This window comes from Zootoca vivipara, chromosome 1, assembly GCF_965207765.1.
Source record: "Zootoca vivipara chromosome 1, rZooViv2.hap1.1, whole genome shotgun sequence".
NCBI classification, from domain to species: domain Eukaryota; kingdom Metazoa; phylum Chordata; class Lepidosauria; order Squamata; family Lacertidae; genus Zootoca; species Zootoca vivipara.
This window is the reverse complement of record NC_142582.1, coordinates 20,344,785-20,365,872: the sequence shown is the minus strand read 5'-3', so window position 1 is coordinate 20,365,872 and position 21,088 is coordinate 20,344,785. Positions and strand designations below refer to the sequence as shown.

Sequence of the window (21,088 nt, the reverse complement as noted above, 5' to 3'; positions counted from 1 at the left end):
TACCTAGAGCGGCCATGGCACCGAACGAATAGTATCTGTCGCAATGCGCTTCTCCAGTGATATGCATTTTTGGAGCAGTTTACCGACCATTGTGTGTCTTGAGTGCTTGTACGCCTCGGAACCAACAGTTGTTGTTGTTTTCAACACGTAAATGCTAGGAATATTTATTTCGGTGGCTTAATAAAAAAAATACATGGACACACTACATATAATGTGCATATACTGATACTGCTTCTCTCTCTCGCTCATTTTATTTCACTTCACACAGACTAATTGCAAGTCCATAATCATCCACAAATGGAAACCAATTGAACTTAATAAAGAATGCACCCTCGTTTCTATATTTTCTGCTGCTAATGGTGGAATCTTGCACAACCGTTGAGCTTGGTGTTTGCAAGGAGTTAGTGAAAGAGAGAGTAAAATAATAATTATAATAAAAAAAGAGGACCATAAAGGGTCAGATGTGCTATTTGCTAGAAAAATCGCCTGTGGATGTTAGCGAAAAGAACCTCAACATGGAAGGAAGTTGGTTGTATTCGTAGGATTGATTTTAATTAATTCAGTCTGTATTTTATAAACATTTATTTAGCGACTTAGAAAACTAAACAAGACCTTGATTACCTAATCAGCTCTGTTGTGGCCTCGGTTGTCGAAAGGGAAAATTTTGGTAATAGAGATGGAAAGGAGTTGACCGCATAATTGAAAAAGAACCATTAGTCATTCCAAAACCATCATTGTTATTCTGAGGCATCATTAAATATTTATCCTATTTTAATGTTAGCTTTTTCTCTATAGCAGTATTCGGATATTTAAAAATAGCGATTCCTTCTTAACCGTGCTTATCGCCTCAGATTTCTCAAAACAAATGGAATTTTAGATAATCATTTTTAAGACAATGCACTGTAAATATTGCAATTTTTTTTCTAGCAAAATGGAAATTGTTTAACATGTCTGATAAACTGTTACGGCCATCTACAGTTAAATAACATCTCCGCTCAAAACCATGCCTGGCTGGGAAACATCTGAAGGAGGTAAAGTTCAAACATCTAATTAATACTAAAAATGTAGACAATAAACATCAACGTCGTTTTAATTCCTCATTTGCGGTGTGTGTTTGTGTGTGTGTGAATGAATGCCCCGTTTTTAGCTCTGGAGAGATATGGAAACGTGAAGGATCAAAACAAATAATTGATCAAGGGTTTAATTTGAAGACAAGGGAAAACAAATTTCATTTTATCCTTTGTGGGAAAATTTTTTTCTTTCCCCATTCGAGGCGTCTGAATTGTAGAATACTCTCTCGCTCTGCTCTCGTTCTTAGAAAACTATTATTACACACAGTTATCAGATTAATATGACATTATACCACAACCTCCACTCAAATAAGCTTCATTAGTTTCCTTGTGTGCCTATAGAATCACGGTGTAAAGGAAAGACCCCAGGTAGATCCTTGGCCAGTTGTGCTTAAAAACTTGCTGGCTTGACGAGGAGTTTTGTTTTGTTTGGTGATGTGTGAGTGTTTCTGAAAGCAGGGGCTGGAAACAGGCGGCCGACATGGAGCAGAGGATATTCCGACTGAGTCGCATGCTTGATTCCTTTGTGTCTTCCCTCCCTTTATTTTGGGCGCAGGCTTTGGACAAGGCCAAAGTCAAGCTAAAGAGGAAGGAAGGCTGCAAGCAGCGGAGACAGAGCGCTGAGCCAAGGGCAGCCGGCGAATAGGGGCGAGAGGCGGTTTGGGGAAAGGGGAAAAAAAGGCAGAACAAAACAGAAACAAACCGCAAATGGCAGACAGAGTGTCAGAGGGTGGGCTGTAGGGAAAGGAAGCGAAGACGGTTGGATATGCCTTTGGAGGCGCGGGCCTAGGTCGTGTTCAGACTTAGGCCAGAAATAAATAAATAAAGAAGGAAGGAAGGAAGGAAGGAAGGAAGGAAGGAAGGAAGGAAGGAAGGAAGGAAGGAAGAAAGAAAGAAAGAAAGAAAGAAAGAAAGAAAGAAAGAAAGAAAGAAAGAAAGAAAGAAAGAAAGAAAGAAAGAAAGAAAGAAAGAAAGAAAGAAAGAAAGAATATTAGAAGGAGCAGGAGACTGGGTGCCAAAGGTGCGTCTCAGGCATGGCGGGAGGCAGATGGAGAACAAAGAGACTTGTGGCACCGTCAAGACGACAGTCCAGATGATTTGGCAAGTGAGAAGTTTCTGTGGAGTGCGGTCTACTTCGCCCAATGTCCTACATACAGATGTTAGTTAAATTTCCTGGGACTCAGGATCCCATTCGGTGTTGTATCTGGCGAACGGTTAAGAAAGTGGACTGCCTTAAGAAAAGGTGGTCATAGAATAATAGAATTGCAGAGCTGGAGGGACCCCGGCGGTCATCTAGCCCAACCCCCTGCAACGCAGGAATCTCAACTAAAGCATACAGAGCAGACGGTGGTTTTTAAGGTGTCCCTCTGTTTCCCCACCTCCCCGCGGCAGACTAGCAGGGCGGCCCCTCTGGAAGCGAATGCAGCGGGAGGCGCGTGGACGTTGCTTATTAACACACACGCGCGCGCGCGCGCGCATGCACAAGTATGCGCTCCGTTTGCTTGTGGCGGAGGCGCCTTCCGTTCCAGTGCAGCAATCGTGGTGTGAGACCAGGCGACAATGCCTGCGCCTGGAAACCGAAGCAATAAGGCAAGAATAGTCGAGAAGCCACTCCTCGCTGTCAAGGGACAAAGAACACAGAACGGGATCCACTAGGAAAGGCGGCTTCCTCGGCTCTCCCCACTGCAGCGTAGGCCCCACCGCCACGCGCAAAATAAGACCCCGCGTAACATCTTCACCGCTCCCCGCCAAAATCTGCATGAGAAATACTAAAGATCCAGGGAACAGCCTAACACCCCTCGAGCATTTTCAATTCACACAGATTTTTGCTTCAGGGCAAGCAAACACAGCCGCGGTTTTGTCACTTCCATCTTCCTTCCACTCCTGGGAGAAACGCGAAGATCTTCCCATCTTCTGCTCCCAACCACCTCCCCATCTCTCTCTGTCTGCCCCCCCAACTTTTATCTAACAATCAGGGCTCCAAAAAGTGGGGGGAAGGGGTTGTTCGAGCAATCCAGAGACCACGGAGGGGGCTCAGGGCATCGAGGCACAAAACGCTGGAATGCCTTGCGAAGTAACCGAGGAAGATGACAGCCAAGCCTTGACTGCGAGGTCACGTGCCTTTGTCGCAATAAATACATGTGCGCGCATATGCGCGCGTGTCTGTGTGTAGCTATTTCAAAATAATGCATTTTATTGTGAACCACTTTAAAAAATGTTCCAAAGCTTCCTTGTTTTGTGGCTTTAGTAAAACAAACCCCCACAACAGCCCCCCCTCCACTCACACCCTGCATCCTACTGCAATGTAGCTGGAGCCATACACGGATTACCTGCCAATGCAACCATTTTTGGGCCTTTCCCATTCAGCCAGTCACACACAATATTCTCCCTTTGCTTTCACGCAGTTCCAGGCGGCGGGCGGGCGTTCGACGCGTTCCTTCCCCCAAACTGAAGCCTTGGTGAGGGTGGAATGAATGTTAAAGAACATAACAAAAGAAAGAAACAGAGGAGGGGGTGGGGTGGGGAGAGCTGACACCACACATTTCCTTTATTATAGTTACTTCCTTTCCCCTTCAGCCAGGTAGTGAGGCTTTCGCCGATTTACAAAGCCAAGCAGGTTGATGGGGGGCGGGGAGAGAGAATCTGACTGCTTGGGCTAGACCCCTGTCAACGCTCCCCTCCAGATTTTGCCTGCGTTTTCGCCTGGAATCCGTAGTGACTTCGCTTCGCCTCGGTTCGCGTCGCTTTGTTGTTCCACTGCTGAGCCGGGAGACAGCCGCTCCAGAGGCAAGTTCATGATTAACAGGGAGGAAGAGAGCCAGCCCCAAGACGCCCCCCTCCCTGGGCGGCGTCTCTAGTAGAGCGAGAGCGCCTGCTCGCGCATCACCACGCGCTTCTTCTTCATCCGCCGGTTCTGGAACCAAATCTTCACTTGCTGGTCGCTCAGATTCAGTCTGTTGGACAGCTCTTTCCGCTTCTGCCGGTTGATGAACTCGCTGAGGAGGAACTCGCTCTCCAGCTCGGTGATCTGTTGCTTCGTGTATGGCTTCCGTTTCTTCCTCGACCTCCCTGGCGTAGGGCACCAGGGCAAACCTGCAACAGAACAAGACACATCGAGAAGGGGGTTTGTGTTTGGTTCGTTCTTGCTTGGCGCGCTTGGTCTGACCGAGCTGGGTCCCCGTTGCTCTGGGTGGTCTAACGCAAGCGCGGAGGAAGCCGAGCCTATGGCAAGGAGGTGGGGAAGCCTATTCCAAGAAAGCAAGGCGGTTTTTAATCCTCTAGGATTTAAACCTGTAGGATTATGCGCTTTGGGGTGGGATCGAAGTGATGCGCCGCAGTCCGATTTTGCACAAGTCCCATCCCGAGCAAGCGCCACTGAACCCAGAGGGACTTACTCCCGACGCAGGATCAGGCCTAGGGTGTTGGTGGCGGCGATCCTACTCAGATTTCCATGGAAATGAAATCGGTGAGGCAGATAGGCCTAACAGCTTTACCGTGGAAGTAATCTCACCGAGTGTACCGGAGTTTGGGTGCAACTTTTGTGAAGGCTCAGGGACTGGGGGTTTATTGGCTGGGGAGGGTTGGGTTGGGTGGGTGGGGGATTCTCTCCTCTAGCAGCGAGAAGGCACATACCGTCCTGCAGAGGAGGTCTGAGGTTTGGCTGGGTTGCGGCGGGCGGGAGTGTCAGGTTCAAGTTGATGGCGTGCTTGAGGTCCTCCTTAAAAAAGCCCGAGGCGGAAGAATCCGCGTTCAAAAGAGACGCTGATGCGCTGGGCAGGCTTCTCGGCTCATACCTGAGCCCTTTGGCCTGAGTCGCCGCCGCCGCCATCCTCACCATTCTCCCGCAACTCGAGTCGTCGGCCAAAGCTTCCCGGCTCTGCCTGCCTCTCTCGTCCTGCTTGGGAGCGGCTTCGTGGGCGGAGTACTTGGGATGGTGGCCGTCCAAGGCGGCTTTGCTGCCGCTGGGGTTGAGGCTAACACCGGGGAGGGAGCCAGTGGCTGCGGCGAGGTAAGACGGAGCCTGCGACGAGCCGCTGAGTACGTGGCTGGAGGGCTGAGCTGGGCAGGAGCTGGCGCAAGTCCACGCGATGGGGCTCCTCGGGTAGGAGAGCGCGGGCAACGAGGCAGCCAGCTGGTGGCTTCCATTAGCTCGCAGGTTGGGGAAGTAAAAGGAGTCGGCGGCAGAGGGCAAGTTCAGGAGGGAGCCCACGTAGCCCGGCCGGCAGAGGCTGCGATCGCACATTTTCCAACGCGAAGGACGTGCGCTTCCTCCGTCTTTATTCAGGGCGGTGTGCGTGGAACGATCGGAAGAGGACTCCTTCTTCGCCCGGGGGTGCTTCCAAGCCGGGCATTTCCAGACCAGCTTCCTTCGCGAAAGTTGCAGGAGAACTTCTCGAAAGAAGGAGATGGACCCCCAGTGCAGCGGAGGAGGAGGAGGAGGAAGAGGAGGAGGAGGAAGAGGGCGGGAGCGGAGTGGGGAAGAGATGGTAGACTCCAGTCATGGAACGCCCATGGGCAAGTGGACGGGGAATGCCCTGGTGGCAAAGTTTTAGAAGACCCCCCCCCTCCCCCGTTCCAGGGCTTCAACCTGCAGGATCTCCCCGTTCTCTGCTCCCTCCCTGGCAGACGCAAATTAGTCGGGTTCTGCATTATAACCTCCATCATGGGCTTCCCTCACCATAATTTATTATTCCAAGAGTTAATTAAGACCGTGTGTGTGTGTGTGTAACATTGCACACACGCACACACTTGCATATTTGTTCTTTGCATAAGTAATATACAAACCTTGCCTTTATGAACTTTGTCTAAGTACAGTACCTCAATCTATATACGTATAAAGGTGGGGACGTGCTGCTTCGGCAAGGAAATTGTTTTGTTATTTCATACGCGCATATTCCGCACATATTTTGCCTCCTGTCTATTGTGAGGGAGCAGGAAGCGGAATGAGCCGCAGTCCCTCACGGATACATGAGGATTTGAACTTGACACACCGCGTGACTCTAAGGCATTTCTGTAAACACAAATGTGCGGTGCAGTCTTTACTCAGAAGTAAGGCTTACTGAGTTCAATGAGGTTTGCTCCTCCAATGAGGTTTGCTCCTCCAATGAGCATGCGTAGGATCACAGGCACAATGCAATTTCGGCAGTTCTGAATTATGAATTAACAGTTCCCATTACTGATATATTATGTACAATGTTAATACGTTCTACCTGTATACAGAATGCGGGGACAAGTGTCCTATTTATCTGTGAAATCGAATGAACACATTAGGGAGGGGGGGAAGAGAGATCTGTTTATTTTAATGAAACTTATCCCTTCATACCCAGTGGAGATTGCTTGCCAATACAAGTTTTCCCCATTTTAAAATTACAACATTTGGCGTGTTTCTACAAGGATTTCCATTAAAAGCCAGTTCTTGCTCCTTCTCATACGCCATTCTTTACAATAAACGGTGTGTGTATGATATAATGTATAAAACGGACATACATTTTTTTTTTAAAAAAAATCACAATTCCTGGGGGGGGGGAATATTGTGCTGAAAGGGAAGGGAGCTCAATTTTTCCTATGCTCTCATGGAACCTTACCTAACTCACTTCCAAACCTTCTGCGTGGTAAGCTGTCTCTGGAAGTTCCTCCCATCGATTTGCTTGGGACTGACTTTGGCTTACGTAGAAAGTAGCTCCCCGCAAAGGAGCGGCCTGCTAAGGAAGGTCTTCCGCGAAGATCGAGGCCTGCTTGCTTTGAAATTAACACTTCGCTTCGCAGGAAGGAAAAGGAGGAACCTACCTGCTAACGGTCCGGCAGAGCAGAGGGCGAGGATATGCGTAATAGCGGCTATGGCGAGCCTTTTAAGTCATGACCGCCTAATGGACAGTGCTAATTTGCATGGCAATTACACACACACACACACACACACACACACACCCCTTCGGGAGGCAGGAGCAACAACAACAAATGACATGGGGACTTTCGCGTTTGAGGCTGAATCTCCACCTCACCCACCCCGAAGCAGATCTGCTTTGTTGGCTCTTTGGGCCGCACCGTCAAGGGACCAGAAAGGAAGGACACTATTCCTCAGAGAGTGCCTTACTCATTAACCATTTGAGGCAGGTACATTTTTTACTTAAGAAAACTTTGTGAGCGGCTCTGTAACGGAGACGCGATGTTTGTTTTCAGAAACGCCTTTAAAAAAAAAAAGTCCCCAAGTCGTCCGCAGCAGCCATTTGTCACCAGACCGGTCTCATTTAAACGTGGCGCGTTTAAAAACGGAATGCGAGGGTTACCCTTAGGAGGTGTCAGAAACAGATTCGCAACCGGGCTGGCTTTTGTCCCCTCTCCGCGGAGGCCCTGATTCTGAGCGGCTGGAATCGACCGAGCCGTCGAGGACGCAGACGCTCTCCAGCATCGTGGCTGTGGCCGGTGGCCTGCGAGTGAGGGTCCCTTCCTGAGTCCAGGAGGGCCTTGCCTAGAGGCATAGCTGCCAAGTTTTCCCTTTTCTCGCGAGGAAGCCTATTCAGCATAAGGGAAAATCCCTGTAAAAAAGGGATAACTTGGCAGCTATGCCTAGAGGCTGAATGAACACTTGGGGAAAATAATTCAAATCTGGGACAATTCGGACTTTTCTCCTCAGGCACCAAAACAAGCATCAAAATAATGTAACCCCGGTATCAGACAGTAAGCATTTCGGCCTCCAAGATGCGTAAGGATCCTACCCTGCGTTATTATGAATTTCGAACTTTTAGCGCGTTCAGCTTCTATCCAGTCTTTTGAGAACGAGAGAGAGAGAGCATTGGTTCCTCCTTGCCCTGTTGCTGTTCTTTGCTTGCTTGCTTGTCTGATTGTTTTATTTCTAAAAAAAACAACAACCCCAACCCTAATATGGTGAACCTGGAAGGTTTAATTCCTTATGTTGTATTATCTTATTGGTCAAAGTTCTTTTGGATTTTCCCTTGGAGATCACAGGCGCGGCTCTTTCCTCTCTGCTTTGATGGCGAGGCACCCCCAGCCGAAAAGCACCCCCGCCAGAGAGCAGCAAAACAAAACAAAATCCCTCGGCTTTGAAATAAATCTTTAAATGATTATTCCCCACATGATGCTGCAGACCGCACCAGACCACACAGGCACCGCCGGAGGATATTGCTCACCACTACATTTAATTTTTATTGTTTGACTTATGTCTACCAATTGAGTTTCTCTTATTAACTTGGGGGTTTTGGCTTTCTCCAGCAGGTCTCATCCAACGGGGAACAGAGCTCAGAAGTTTCTGGCAAAAACCTTTCTCTAAAAGACAACTGATTACTGTTCTGCTACTTAAGAAAATGTGCGTTTTGTGTGTGTGTGTGTGTCTTTTAATTCCTCTCTCTTTAATGCTAGGTAGATAGAGCAACAGATAACCGCCTGGTGCAAATCAATCACAGAAATTTATTTTAAACGGCAGAAAAGATATAACATATAAAATAATGTTCTCAGTTTTTCATATAGATGTACACAAATGACGGCACATTTAAAACTATGGCTATGCAGCCCGGCTCTTTCAATGCATTCTTGAATATAAATCCCACTTTATTCGTTTTTTAATTTTTTTTTTGTTTATGCGTTATTGCAACTTGTATATACATAATACCATATCCATCATTTATCCCTTATCCTGGGACTTCTCAGTCTATCGCTCCATGGCATTCTAGGTAAACCTTTGTCGGCTGCATATTCTATTATTCCACCCATTTTCGTCTCAAATCTTCCTTTATTTAGTATGATCTGCTGCTCATATGTTCATTCCTACTTGTAGGTTATGTTGACTATTGTGCCCTCTAAGATATTCTCCTAAACGCTTCCACTCATCTCTTATCCGTGACTAAATCCCACTTTATTCCATGGGAATTTATGCCAAAGCCATTACTGCCTTGCGCATCTGCCGCCTTCACATCGGAGAAGCTTGGCGCGGAGAGGGCTCGCTGTCCAATAAATGATGAGCCCCTGAAACTCGTCGAAGATATTGCTACAGTAGCAAGTGGTCCGTGTTGCTTAGCTATGAAACTTCAGGAATTGGCAGAGCAATCCTATGCGTGTTTTCTCAGTAGCAAGCCCTCACGGTTTTCAAGAAGTGTGTAGGGTTACAGCCTTAATGGACAACAATTCTTCCACCCCTCGTTACGCTTACAGAAATAGGAAATTTCCACCTCTGCCTTAAATACACAGGTACAAAAAGGCGCACTCACCCCTGTCTTACGTAATCTATAAACGTTCTATCCCATCCTCTATCCTTGCTCAAAACAAAGGAGGCCAAATCCAGGGAACCGCGCAGTTCCTCGCAGGTCTTACTGAGAAGTAATACCCATTGAGTGCAAAGGGGTGCAGCCTAAATTCTTCTATCTAAACTTCATGTCTATGTGTGTTATATTTTGATACCGAATTGACCAAATTTTGCTTTCTTTGAGTCCCATGCATAACCGCGGGAGTTATTCGTGGGAATCCTAGGGCGATGGTCGAAAGGTACGCGAGAGGCACTCAGTTTGCTGAGCAGGTCTGGTCTATGCCCAGCTGGGCGACCTCCTGGCAACCTCACGTCTTCCTGTTTGGGCTCACGGCGGAAGAAAGGTGGGCTATAGAACGGCATGGAAATTAGCCAATGGACTTAGTGATAGAATGGGAGAGCCGAGAAAGTCCTTAGCGGTGCTGAAGTCACATTGCCACTCCCGAATAGGTGTGCGTAAGGCTGTCACTGCTAAGCCTTTCCCATTGAAAACAATTAGGATGTTTGACTTTGGGCGCGTCGTGTCGGTGGCCTCTAGATTGGAAATGCCGATGAGAAAATACTGATGAACTCGTAATTAAAACAAGTCAATTACCCTCTCGAGAAATCACGAAGCAAGAGAGACTATTACCATACACTCACAGTGCAATGTTGAACATATTCAGAAGGAGTCATGGTTCAGGCCCAGGAGAGACGTGTGTTTATTAGATAAAAAGAGCCACTCTTTCAGAAGGGAAAACCAGAAAGGGCTGGGTGTTAAGATGCGGTGAAATGATGTCACTATTAAGAGGCCCCATAGCATTACCCTCAAAATGCGGACCATTCTATTAGAAAGGACAATGAAAATAGAAATAATAAAACCTTATACAGTACTTGAATATATACCGGTACAGCAGTGAGGATGCAGCTAAAAGATAAGTATCAAACCAAATTATATACCTTGCAGCAAGTCTATTTTTGTTGGGTCTGCAACTCAGATTTGAAGAAGACAAGATTGTTTTTATTCACAGGACATTTATTTATACAGTGATCAATTGCACCACGTGCAAAACAAGCACCCTTACTCTGTAGCTGAGACTGCCTGCTTGCAGGCTGCTCATAATCTGAGGTCCTAAACGGTTGGTTACTTAACTTGCGCATAAATCCAGCTCTGGGACTACAAATAGTGGGTAAACTGACTCCACGTGTAAGCTGAAAATTAATTCTGGTTCTGCATTACGAAGAGTTCTGTATAACTGGCAAGCTTACACAGTCCGGGAGAAGTTCTTACATCAGAAATATGCCGCTTCATCTGGTCCATAATCTGACTCTAATCACGTTTACCAGGAAATTAATCACATTGATTTGAATGTTACTTACTTCCAAGATATAGTGCATATGCAAAAAGTGACAGAATAACAGACCCAGAGCAACTTGCAGGATGTCTGACTCAAATTGTTTAACAGCAAAAACTAAAAAGTTTGCACCCACCCACCCACCCACCTAATAATAGACTGCTGAGAAAGAACGGTTGGGTGGGGCTCGGAGTTAGTTTATATGTGAAATGTGGGGCTTAAACTCGGTTCTGAAATGCATCGCAAAATTATGAGCAAAACACATGCCCAGAGAGGTACTCTGTTCCATATTCCTTTAGTCTAACTCTAGGACCTTGGAGGTTTTTTTGGGGGGGGCACAAAATGAATCCCACAAATGTGGCCCCCTTTAGTGAACATAAATCACAGGCACACAATATGACCCTAATCCCACTGACTTTTAGAGGACCTTATGCTACCAACATGAGTTTGACCAAACTGCAGGAGGCAGTGGAAGACAGGAGTGCCTGGCGTGCTCTGACGACAAAACAACAAATGTCCCAGGATTTAAATGTTAGGCTGGAGAGAGTAAGGTTGCAATTATAACCTAACCCCGTTTACCTGGGAGTAACTGCTATTGACTTCTGAGTAGACATGGTTAGGATTCAGTAGGGCTTACTTCCTGTAAAACAGAGTTGACAATCCTAAAGGTATGGTCTCAGGATCAGTGGGAAATAACAGTCATATCCAGTGTAGTAGGACAATGCAGTCCTATTCCTGTCTCCTCGGAAATAAGTCCCATTGAAAGGGTGTATAAGATTGCAGACTTCCTTCCACTTTGCTTTTTTAGTTTCCAAGTTCAGTGAACTAGCGATCAGACTAAGCCAAAGGGGTGGGTGAAGGAGGTTATTTATTCCCCCCCCTTTTGTACACACACATACACAAAACATTCATGGAAGAGGAAAGGACGGAGGGGGAAGAAAGAGCTGTATTTCAGGCATGGCCAAACTTGGCCCTCCAGGTGTTTTGGGACTTCAACTCTCATCATCCCTAGCTAACAGGACCAGTGGTCAGGGATGATGGGAATTGTAGTCCCAAAACACCTGGAGGGCCAAGTTTGGCCATACCTGCTGTAGTTAGAGGGGGCCCTTTCCCCATCCTTTGGACCCCTTCCCCCTGGGAAACTCAACAAACCTGCTGCACCTGGAACTGGGTGTGGAGAGTACAGATGAACGGGACACAGCTATGGGCAGCTTGAGGAAGCCCCATCAGCTCTGGGGCTGCCCATAAATACCAAGTAAGATAGAAGCGTGATGTCTGCAGTCTCCAGGAACTCTTCTCATGAAACTTTTGTGGGTGAGCTAAGAGTTTGTTTGGACCCTGGGTGAGAACCCGGGGGCTGAGAGGGAGGATGTGTCAGAAGGAAAATGAATTGATATTCATGTGCATGTATTAGTATTATTAAGGTAACGTTTTTATATGTAGCTGTGCATTTTTGTAATATTTTGTTGTCTGTTGTCTGTTGTTGCTTCAGTTTTATTGTACACCGCTCAGATGTATATTTAGCAGTATAGAAATTAAATAATCGAAGCAAAATAAAACTTTTTTCCTCCCCCAGTGCACATACTAATGAACGAGCCAGTCCGCTGCCAGAAAGAAAAGTGACTCACTCTTCAAACTATTTTTATAGGTCTGAAAAAGCACAACCCTTAAGGAATCAGTAAACTCTTAGCTAACCAATTCAGGCATAATATGCGAAGGAAATATAGGTAGATCCAAGGACGTGGATGAAATGTTAACTATAGTTGTAAGCAAACTGTAAAACCTACGCCCACATATTGCAAAATTAGACTGACACTACTGTATCAGGAAAAATAGCATGCACCAGAGTAAAGCTATTTTATTTCCTAACCTGGTTAGGATCATGGCCCGGCCATATTCCTGACCATATTCGGAAGTAATTCTCAATGAATGAAATGGGCCTCTTCCAATTACAGTACAGCTGCCTAAGAGCCTCGGTTATCTGAGCTGAGGCTTCAGAATGAAGAGTCTCATAATTGAGCTGTTTGCAGTGTTTATTTTAATATTACAGTTTAAAATGTGTTGGCTACCCAGGAAACTAAGCGCGAACATTCCACAGGAATCCATATTTCCCTTTTTCCCGCTTTCATTTTACGGGCATATCCTTTCAATTACGACATGAAAGTTGTGTTCATACATATTGCTCGGAATGTTGCGAATAGAATTTCTCCTCGGCTTATGCTGCAATTCGTCCAGCAGATGGCAGTATTGTTCTACACATTGAACTGTCTCGCTTAGCAGCGGCAGGAAACCAGCAACTAACCCCACGCAGCCGCGATGGCGGTCTTTGTGTAATTTGCCCAACAAAATATTGTCCACAATTCCCGATTACAAGCAAACGACCGTGCACTTTCGGACAGCTCCCCCCTCCCCCGCTTAGGCGCTAGCTGCCCACACACTTAACACAAAAGGCGTTACTCCAGATAGTTGAGACTTGTTCAGCCAATTTTTAAGGAACTGGAAACGATGCCAAGAGTTGCTAGATTTGGCGCCCCTGGATAATCCCGAATTGCACTTGAGCGCTGCAGTCCACTCGTGAGCAGGCCCATTCAAATCAAAGGAATTTCTCTGGAGTAAAGCACGCTGTGTGTCTCTTTGCAGCCGAAGCACAATGGTCGGAGAGAGGCCTTAATTTTGTACAGTACTGTACTAGCTGTCGTGGGGGGGTGGGGGGGATATATATATATAATTTAACCCGTTAGCGTCCTTCGCCTCCAGCTCTCTCCCGGCAGCCTTTCTAATTAAATTTGGCATTTGGTACACTTTCGGTTCCTTTATGAGCAGAGAGGGTGCGGGTAGCCCTTTCGACGCTGTTGATTCAGCAGCCAGTTCAAAGTTCATTCCCCAGGGTTCCCTCCGCATTTGCGCAGCACAAGGTAGCACTCCCCACCTTTACTCTGGACTGAGTCCTCCCAGGGCTTCCTGCGGGGGGGGGGTTCTGAGAAGAGGGCCGCCTTATTTATACATGCCCACTCAGAAGCGAGCGGCGCCGAATTGAATGGCACTCATTAGTTCCTGAAAGTCTTGTGTGCAGGGTGGAGTGGGGTGGTTGCAGCCTAAAGTGATTTTAGGACCCCAGCTACGGCTTGCATTTACAGTAGCGCATCGCATGAGTAGAGAGCGAATCACTTTAGCACCCCAAAAGTTGTTTGAAAGTCAGTTCCATTGACCTCAATGGAGCTTCTTCCCACAGAATTGCAACTCAATTCTGGATGTTAAGGAGGTGAGTTAGCGCAGTACGAAAACAGGTCTGGATTTATTGATGTTTTCAGTGGCAACAAGGCGGCAGAGTTAACATTATCTTTGCATAAGAGGGGAATTCAAAACTCAGCACGCCAAGCAGTGATTTCATTTCCGTATGAGTATTTTGCGTGTGTGTGTGTTTGTGTGTGTGCATGAGTGAAAATGTTACGAAAATTTGTTTTGTACACCCTCCAAAGGAGGAGATACCAGAAATTAAAAAAACCCACTATCATATTATTTACTTCCACTACGAATACCTAACCCTTCCCAGACTCACCCCCACCAACTGCTGCTACATAACACCCAACACATATTTATTCCATCAGTATAATAGTTTGCAGCAACTTATTTCAGGAGTATGTTTACCTGTCTGCATTAACATAAAAACACACACACACACAAAAACATTTGTTCATGCCTTGGAAAACCTTTCATCCTCTCTAGTTGAGTGTACTATTATTTTGGGTGGGATTTAAATCGAGAGAGGGGACAGAAGCTAGGGAGGAAAGGAAAAGACGGCCATAGAAAGATGCTCTTTCTCTCTTCTCTTCTCTTCTCTTTTTATTTTATTTGTTTTTTTAAAAAAAACCCAGCTATTTGCGTCCAGCGCCAAACCCCAGATTCCAAGGAAAGGCGTCCAAAACGCAGGGGCGCGGGGAAAGAAGTGGGACAGCGCAAACGTTGAAGATTTCCAAAGACCCCCGTCTTTGTAGTGAACTGAAATACACGGACACGGCCCTTGAAATATAATACTTGCATTTCAAGTGTTTCACATATGTGCTCGGAGTCATCTATTACTTCAGCAAAAACCGAAGGATAAGACATATTACACTGGCATGGCTTTAGATACTTAAAACAAAGCGAAACCCCAACATCACACCCGCTCACTGTTTGAAAACAGACTCCTTTCTTTTATTTTCTTTTTAAGGCCCTTTCTGACAAACACACACAGAGACGTGTCGTTTTCTTTCCCTCTGGGCATCGAAAATAAATAAATCAGTTTATTCGGGGTAGTGAGGAGGAACATGTCTAACAGCTTGTGAGATCAAGCCTTTTAACCAAGTAAAAACGAAAATTAGCCGTAGAGCAAGAGTTTGGGAGCAGGATGGGAAACGATTTTGAAACGCAAGGGCCAAAGTTCAATACTTCCTTTTTTCCGCCCCGCCCACTAAATTCAATTATCCTTTTTAATCATTAAATGAGTTCAGGGGCTTCTGCTCCAGAGGGCTGTGTAGCCTTAAGTCCCTTGAAGTCCATTCAAGAAACAGATCATTCTCTCCCTGCCCCTGCGGCTGGCGCTTTCCTCAACGACGCTATCAGCCCGTGAGTTAAAGATCTGCTTGTATCCCAAAGCAAAGCAGAGCAAAGCACGAGGTCTCAGTTTTACCAAGTAGTTAAGTATGGGAGCAGCAGGAAGGAGTGAGGGTCGCAGGGCTTTCGTTTCCTACTCGAACCTAAAGAAAGGGGACCGACAACAGGGAGTCGGATTCAGATCAGATTCACTCCACAGCAAACTTTTCGCCTCTAACCAGGCGGGCGCCAAACGAGTTTCCCTCTTTGAGGCTTTGCGCAAATCTGCTGCGACCCAACAACCCACCTGGAAAAGGAGATACTTCGCCATTGTATCTCTTCCGTGGCGCCTGGAATTTTTGCTCGATGCTGTGCACTCGCTTGTTGCAACCGGGAGAGGAAATAAAACACCCAACTCTTGGGTCTACGTAACGTACTAGGACTCTTTTAAAAAACCAAACCTATTTTTTGTCATTTATTGCTTCTTTCACTAACACCCGTTTCATGTACTGTAGTTAACAAAATCTATCGCCAAGCTCCCACTGCTCTGAGCAGAAGCCTGCCCATTCCCAGGAAGGGTTAAAAGCGAATGCTTTTTTTTTGGTGATTGTGGAGGAGGAGACAAAACAGAAGAGTTAACAGAACGTCCCGATATTTATATAAAAATACGCATCGATTTATACACACCTTTATACAAACTAAACATATTAGGCACAGTCGGTTTAAAAACCCCGGAACTCCAGGCCACTGTACTAAGTTGAGAATTCAGCCGAGCGCGTGAGGTGCCCTAGCTCTTAGTACAACAATCATGAAAAAGAGCTTACGTGTTAAGCATCGGTTGCAGACTGCATGCGAGTGCAACAGCAAGCAACCCAACGTCACCACTTCCACTTCACACGCGCGAACACACACGCACCCCCCAAAAAAATTGCAGACAGGATCCGGCCAAAATTTAAAGCACTTATAAAGCCCCGTTTGGTTCCAATAATCCACCATGCATGGCAGCAAACCATCACGAAACTTAGTGGAACTAACTTTACGGTGCGTAAAGTACGGGTAGGTTTCCTTTGGGTCGGATCTTGCCTTTCACTACTGCAGGAAATCTGACTCCATTGACTGTACATAAAAGCAACCGGTTATTTCTTCCCCGCTACCCGCAGCAAATGTGTGGGAGGTGGGCAACCTAATCAACAATGCATTTTTGGGGTTCGTTTCAAAAAGATTATTTATAAACCTGACAACCACCCCATTCTAAACAGATGGTCTTGGGAGGAATTACGAACTCATTTCTACAGTGTATACTCCCCTAAATGAACTTTGCTTAGTTAAGCCTGGAACGGCAGGTCTCCAACCCTCTGACTCCGGTTTAAGATCGTGGGGGATCGGTTTTCGGAGGAGGAGGTGGAAGGAAAAATGCAGTCCTCTTAAAAAAAAAAGTAATTTCACATTAAGGTCAGAGGTCAGTGGCGACCATCGACTTCATTTACCTTGGCGTTGACGTCATCACCACACAACTCCCTTGCACATAATTCTTGTCTTCTGGTCCACTATGAAAATTCGGGAGATTGATGATAAGGATAGACTATAGATATATAGATTATATATATCTATCTATAATCACACCAGCTCCTTTTAGCACTTGGCATATTCTTAAGGCTAGTTTAGCGGTTTTTCAGGAAGGCCTCCTGGTGGGGGTGGGGGGATGGGGGAAGGGAACAGAACCTACCAAAATACAACGAAGGAAAATGACTTTTTTTTAAGGGGGGGAAGAGGAAGTTTAAGACTTGCAAGTAAATCCGAAAAAGAAATTGCGAACCTTTCCCTATAAGTCCTTCAACAAGGTTCCTCCCTCCCCCCTCCCCCCCGGGGAAAAATATTAAATATATTTCAAGTCTTTCCAAAAGTCTTTTTGAGCCGATAGTGGATGGTTTGCAATTAATATATATTTATATATATATTTATAGCTAGAGATAGATCCTACCCCCCCTCCAAAAAAAACCGATTTGGGCCCGGATCAGGAGACATTGTCCTTCAGCTTGGAGACTATCTTCTTGTCCTTGACCCTGCGGTTCTGAAACCAAATAGTGACTTGTCTCTCCGAGAGGTTGGTGGCCGCTGATATCCTCCGCCTCTTGTCCTTGTTTATGAATTTGTTCACGGCGTACTCGCTCTCCAGTTCCTTGAGCTGCAGCTTCGTGTAAGGCACGCGCTTCTTCCTCCCTCGCCGGTAGACACACATATCCGGCTGATTTAGTGCAACGTCCCCTACGAAAAGAGGAGACCAACGGGCAAGTTTAAAAACATTTTTTTTATATTTTTTTACCATTACAGTACTACTTAGTCTTACGCCTTAACTTAACGGCCGACAGCTCTCTTTGGAGACGATGCAACACAAGAGCTGGTTTGCAGCTGTTTCAGTGAAGATTTCTTATTTTGTTTAATCTAACTCCTCAAGTGCATATGGTTCAAAAGGGAAATGCACACTTGCGCTCTCAAGCACACAGACAGACAGACAGACAGACAGACAGACAGACACACACACACACACACACACAGAGAGAGAGAGAGAGGAGAAACTTTGAAACACTGTATCTTCCTTGCTTGATTTGCTTGTGGCTGCCGATGGTTGACACGGGATACTCTGCGCCCCCCCCCGAGGTTTGCGGGCTCTGGGGCAAGTTTGCAGCAGCCAACAACAGTAAAACGATCACGGCCAGCCTCGGAGAGGCCCGTCTTCATTAAGGCCAGAAGTCCCCCCCCCCCGCCCCTCAAATCCTCAACTCATTTCCTCTCCGGCTTTCAGTCCCTCGGATTACTTTCCAGCGGATCTGATTTTATTTTAAAGCTCAAGGCTGCAAGAAGCCCGCGAGGGACTTTCTGAGAGAGTAACGTAAAGGGTGAGGGGTGGCTTTTCCCGAGGAAAATACGCCTCGGATCAGGCTGCAGGGCTGAGATCCTTATCCAGTCTGCTCAGAAATAAATGGCGAGTATTTTAGTGGAACTTGTTCCGATGCCTTTTCTGGAAGTTCACACACACACACACACACACACACACACACACACACACACACAATGCAAGCCAAGGGGACCTTCCTAGATTTGGGTTTTAGGTCTGGGGTGTTTGGGGGAAGGACCCCCAACATATTGCCGTGTGGCTTCTGTACGGACATAATGAGAATGACTGCACAAATAGTACAATCCTACCCCGAAGTCAATCCCATTGAGCTCAATGGGTTTCCTATTTTCCCTGGAAAGTGGGTAGGAGAATTGCAGACCAAGTCCCACATATTTCAGAGGAACCTTGGGAGTGAACAAAAGCCGGTCGCCTTACAGGCTTACTGGGAAGATAATGCCCACTATAGGACATTCTATCTACAGCCTAAGACTAAGTTACTGGATAGGAAGTTCTTTTGAAAGTAAAGGCGATTACAGGTTAGGCGTGTCAAAGACCCCTGCAGCCCAGGAGCAAAGACATGAGAGCATGGAGAGCTCAGACGCTTAAGGGAGCCGCTCCACGGCTTTCTGTGGGGCTTCCTTGAGGGTCTCTGGGAGTTGCAAAAGAGAACAGGACGTTTGCTGGCTCCTGGTAGGTCCAGCGTGTAGCTAACCAGCTGGAGGAACTTTCCCCTCCTTTCCCCTCCTCTCCCCCTTCCCCTCCCCTCCCTGTGGTTTTAGGTGGGCAGCTACTTCTCCCAGATGTCAGCTTCCTGTCCGGTTGACCTCCTCCTCCTCCTGCTGCGATCAGCACCTGGCCGTGCCGTACCTGGGAAGGAGGACTTCCAAAAGTGGGAGCCCTGGGCCTGGTCTTTGGCGCAGTACACCTGGCCGTTCCACCCGTTGGCCAAAGTCCACGACTGGTAGCCCTCCATGGAGATGTACGTCTCGTGCCTGGGCTCGCCGCCCGCCGCCGAGCCGAAGGTGGAGACCATGTCCAGGTAGCCGGCGGGCACGTGCTGGTAAGGGCCGGCGGCGGCGGCGGCAGCGGCGTAGCCCTGATAGAAAGAGACCTCCTTGGCTCGCGAGGAGACGTCGCTGCCCGACGGAACGCTGGTGCTCGCCAGGCCGGCCACGTCCATGTACTTCTCCACGGGGAAGGCGGCGTGCGGGGAGGCTTTGAGCGCGGCGTTCTGCTGCAGGCAGCTGTAGTAGCCGTTGCCGAAGTGGTGGTAGCCCGGGTGGTAGCCTAGTGCGGCGGCCGCGGCCGCGGCGGCCGTGGCCGTCGGGGGCCCACCGCTGGAGCAGTCCTTGGAAGGGGCCGCCTCTGACGACGACGACGACGAGCGCGCCCCGGCCGAAGAGCCCGAGCGCTCGTAAGGGAAGCCCGAGGAGGCGGTGGGACCCGCAGCTCGGCCCGGCGGCGGCGGCGCCGCCCCGAAGACCGACGGCGATAGGAAATTGCGGCACTGGCCCCGGCCACTGCTGCTCCCGCCGCCGCCGGCGTCTGCCCGTAGCGCCTCCATATCCCAGCCGCTGCCTGCGCGGCTCATGCTGCCTGCGCCGAAGAGCCTTGCTGAAGGCGGGGGCGCCGCCGCTGCTGCTTCTCCTTCTCCTCTCCCTGGCCTGCTTCCTCCCCGCCTCGGCCCAGCGGCGGCGGCGGCGACCCCCAGCAGCTCATGGCGCGCCAAGCCACCGTAGCCGAGGCGACTGCTGCCTGGGACGGAGCGCTGGACGGGGCGGCCTCGCTCGCCCCCAGCTCGGGATGGTTTATAAAAACTAAGGCCACGCTGGGAGGGGGGACGCGGCGCCTGGCTTCGCAGGGAGGGCCAGCAGGGAACCCCCATTGGCTCCTCACGCCCACGTGATCGTAACCCGGCCACCGGGAAACTGAGCCTGAGAGAGAGAGAGAGAGAGAGAGAGAGAGATCACCCCTCCCTCCCACCTCCTCTCTTCTCCCTCTCTAAACTTTGTTTCCCTAAGTAGTTACGGTTCTCAGATAAGGGGTTTTGTTCTATTTTTGGGAGGTGGGGGTGGAGAAGAGGAGGATTAATAGGAGGGGGCAGGAAAAGAGGGGCTTGAATAAGACTGAAATATTAATAAATGCCGACGACCCTCCCCCTCCGTCCTTCTCTTTGACAACCTCGGGCGGGGTGGGGGGGCTGACATCCATTTCGAACCAGTTCACAAGGAGAAATTCCAGTTTGGGATCATGTTTACAGAATATCAGAACGCACGCACGCACGCGCACGCGCGCGCACACACACACTTTAGCCCTAGATAGGACCTCTGTAGAATTATCTATTCATAGATAAAGAAGGAGACTGAGATGGGAAAAAGAAACCCTGTCTACGCTGCATTTAAATGTTATGTGGACACGGTTCTCAGCTCTAGGTCTCCCAGGCCAGCTAAGATACCAGGTGGTAATTTGAGGGGGGAAATGGTCTCAACAGCAGCTCATCTGCCCTAGTTCTGCTTTCCTCCGATGCCTCGACCCAAACTGTATTCTTCAATGGGGTTTTAATGGTAGAGGTGCTTACCAGAGTTTCCTGAAGCATTAACTTGTCCGAAATGCACCGGGGGCGCCACGATTTTAAGCTGAACACCGATCCTAACCCAGTTTGCAGCGGAGTAAGTCGTACTGATTTCATTAATTCACCGTCCCCCAATTTGTTTCACTAAGTACTTTCGAGCTGCAGCCTAACTTAATTGTTAAGACCACGAGAACGTGTATAGGCGTGAGAGGACATGATACATTCATTCGTATAACATTATACCTGTACATGTATTTTGTATGAAAGCCACCTCTCTGCACAGCAACACTGTATTGCACAGGTACAAACTGCAGCAGGTCTACCTCTCAGGCCGGGAGATTCACTTTCTTGGGCTTTGGATTTGAACCACTGGGCTCTAAGGAACCGGTG

General features: G+C 47.9%; 2 protein-coding genes across 2 annotated transcripts; both read right to left on the bottom strand.

Moving 5' to 3' along the window:
- Positions 1-3,924: 3,924 nt before the first annotated feature.
- Positions 3,925-5,313, bottom strand: HOXD12 (homeobox D12). The gene is made up of 2 exons (XM_035134820.3): positions 4,704-5,313; positions 3,925-4,163 (listed from the first exon to the last, which is right to left on the bottom strand). The coding sequence occupies exons 1-2, from the start codon at positions 5,311-5,313 to the stop codon at positions 3,925-3,927; spliced, it is 849 nt and encodes a 282-aa protein (XP_034990711.3).
- Positions 5,314-15,716: 10,403 nt separating this feature from the next.
- Positions 15,717-20,011, bottom strand: HOXD13 (homeobox D13). The gene is made up of 2 exons (XM_035131472.3): positions 18,994-20,011; positions 15,717-17,495 (listed from the first exon to the last, which is right to left on the bottom strand). The coding sequence occupies exons 1-2, from the start codon at positions 20,009-20,011 to the stop codon at positions 17,245-17,247; spliced, it is 1,269 nt and encodes a 422-aa protein (XP_034987363.2). The 3' UTR covers positions 15,717-17,244.
- Positions 20,012-21,088: the final 1,077 nt, after the last annotated feature.

Bases quoted from the DNA above. Each gene is read 5' to 3' on its own strand.
- HOXD12 (XM_035134820.3), bottom strand. From the start codon at position 5,313: ATGTGCGATCGCAGCCTCTGCCGGCCGGGCTACGTGGGCTCCCTCCTG. The intron at 4,164-4,703 runs GTATGTGCCTTC...GTTCTGTTGCAG, and splicing joins CAGACCTCCTCTGCAGGACG to GTTTGCCCTGGTGCCCTACG.
- HOXD13 (XM_035131472.3), bottom strand. From the start codon at position 20,011: ATGGGGGTTCCCTGCTGGCCCTCCCTGCGAAGCCAGGCGCCGCGTCCC. The intron at 17,496-18,993 runs GTACGGCACGGC...CTCTTTTCGTAG, and splicing joins TTGGAAGTCCTCCTTCCCAG to GGGACGTTGCACTAAATCAG.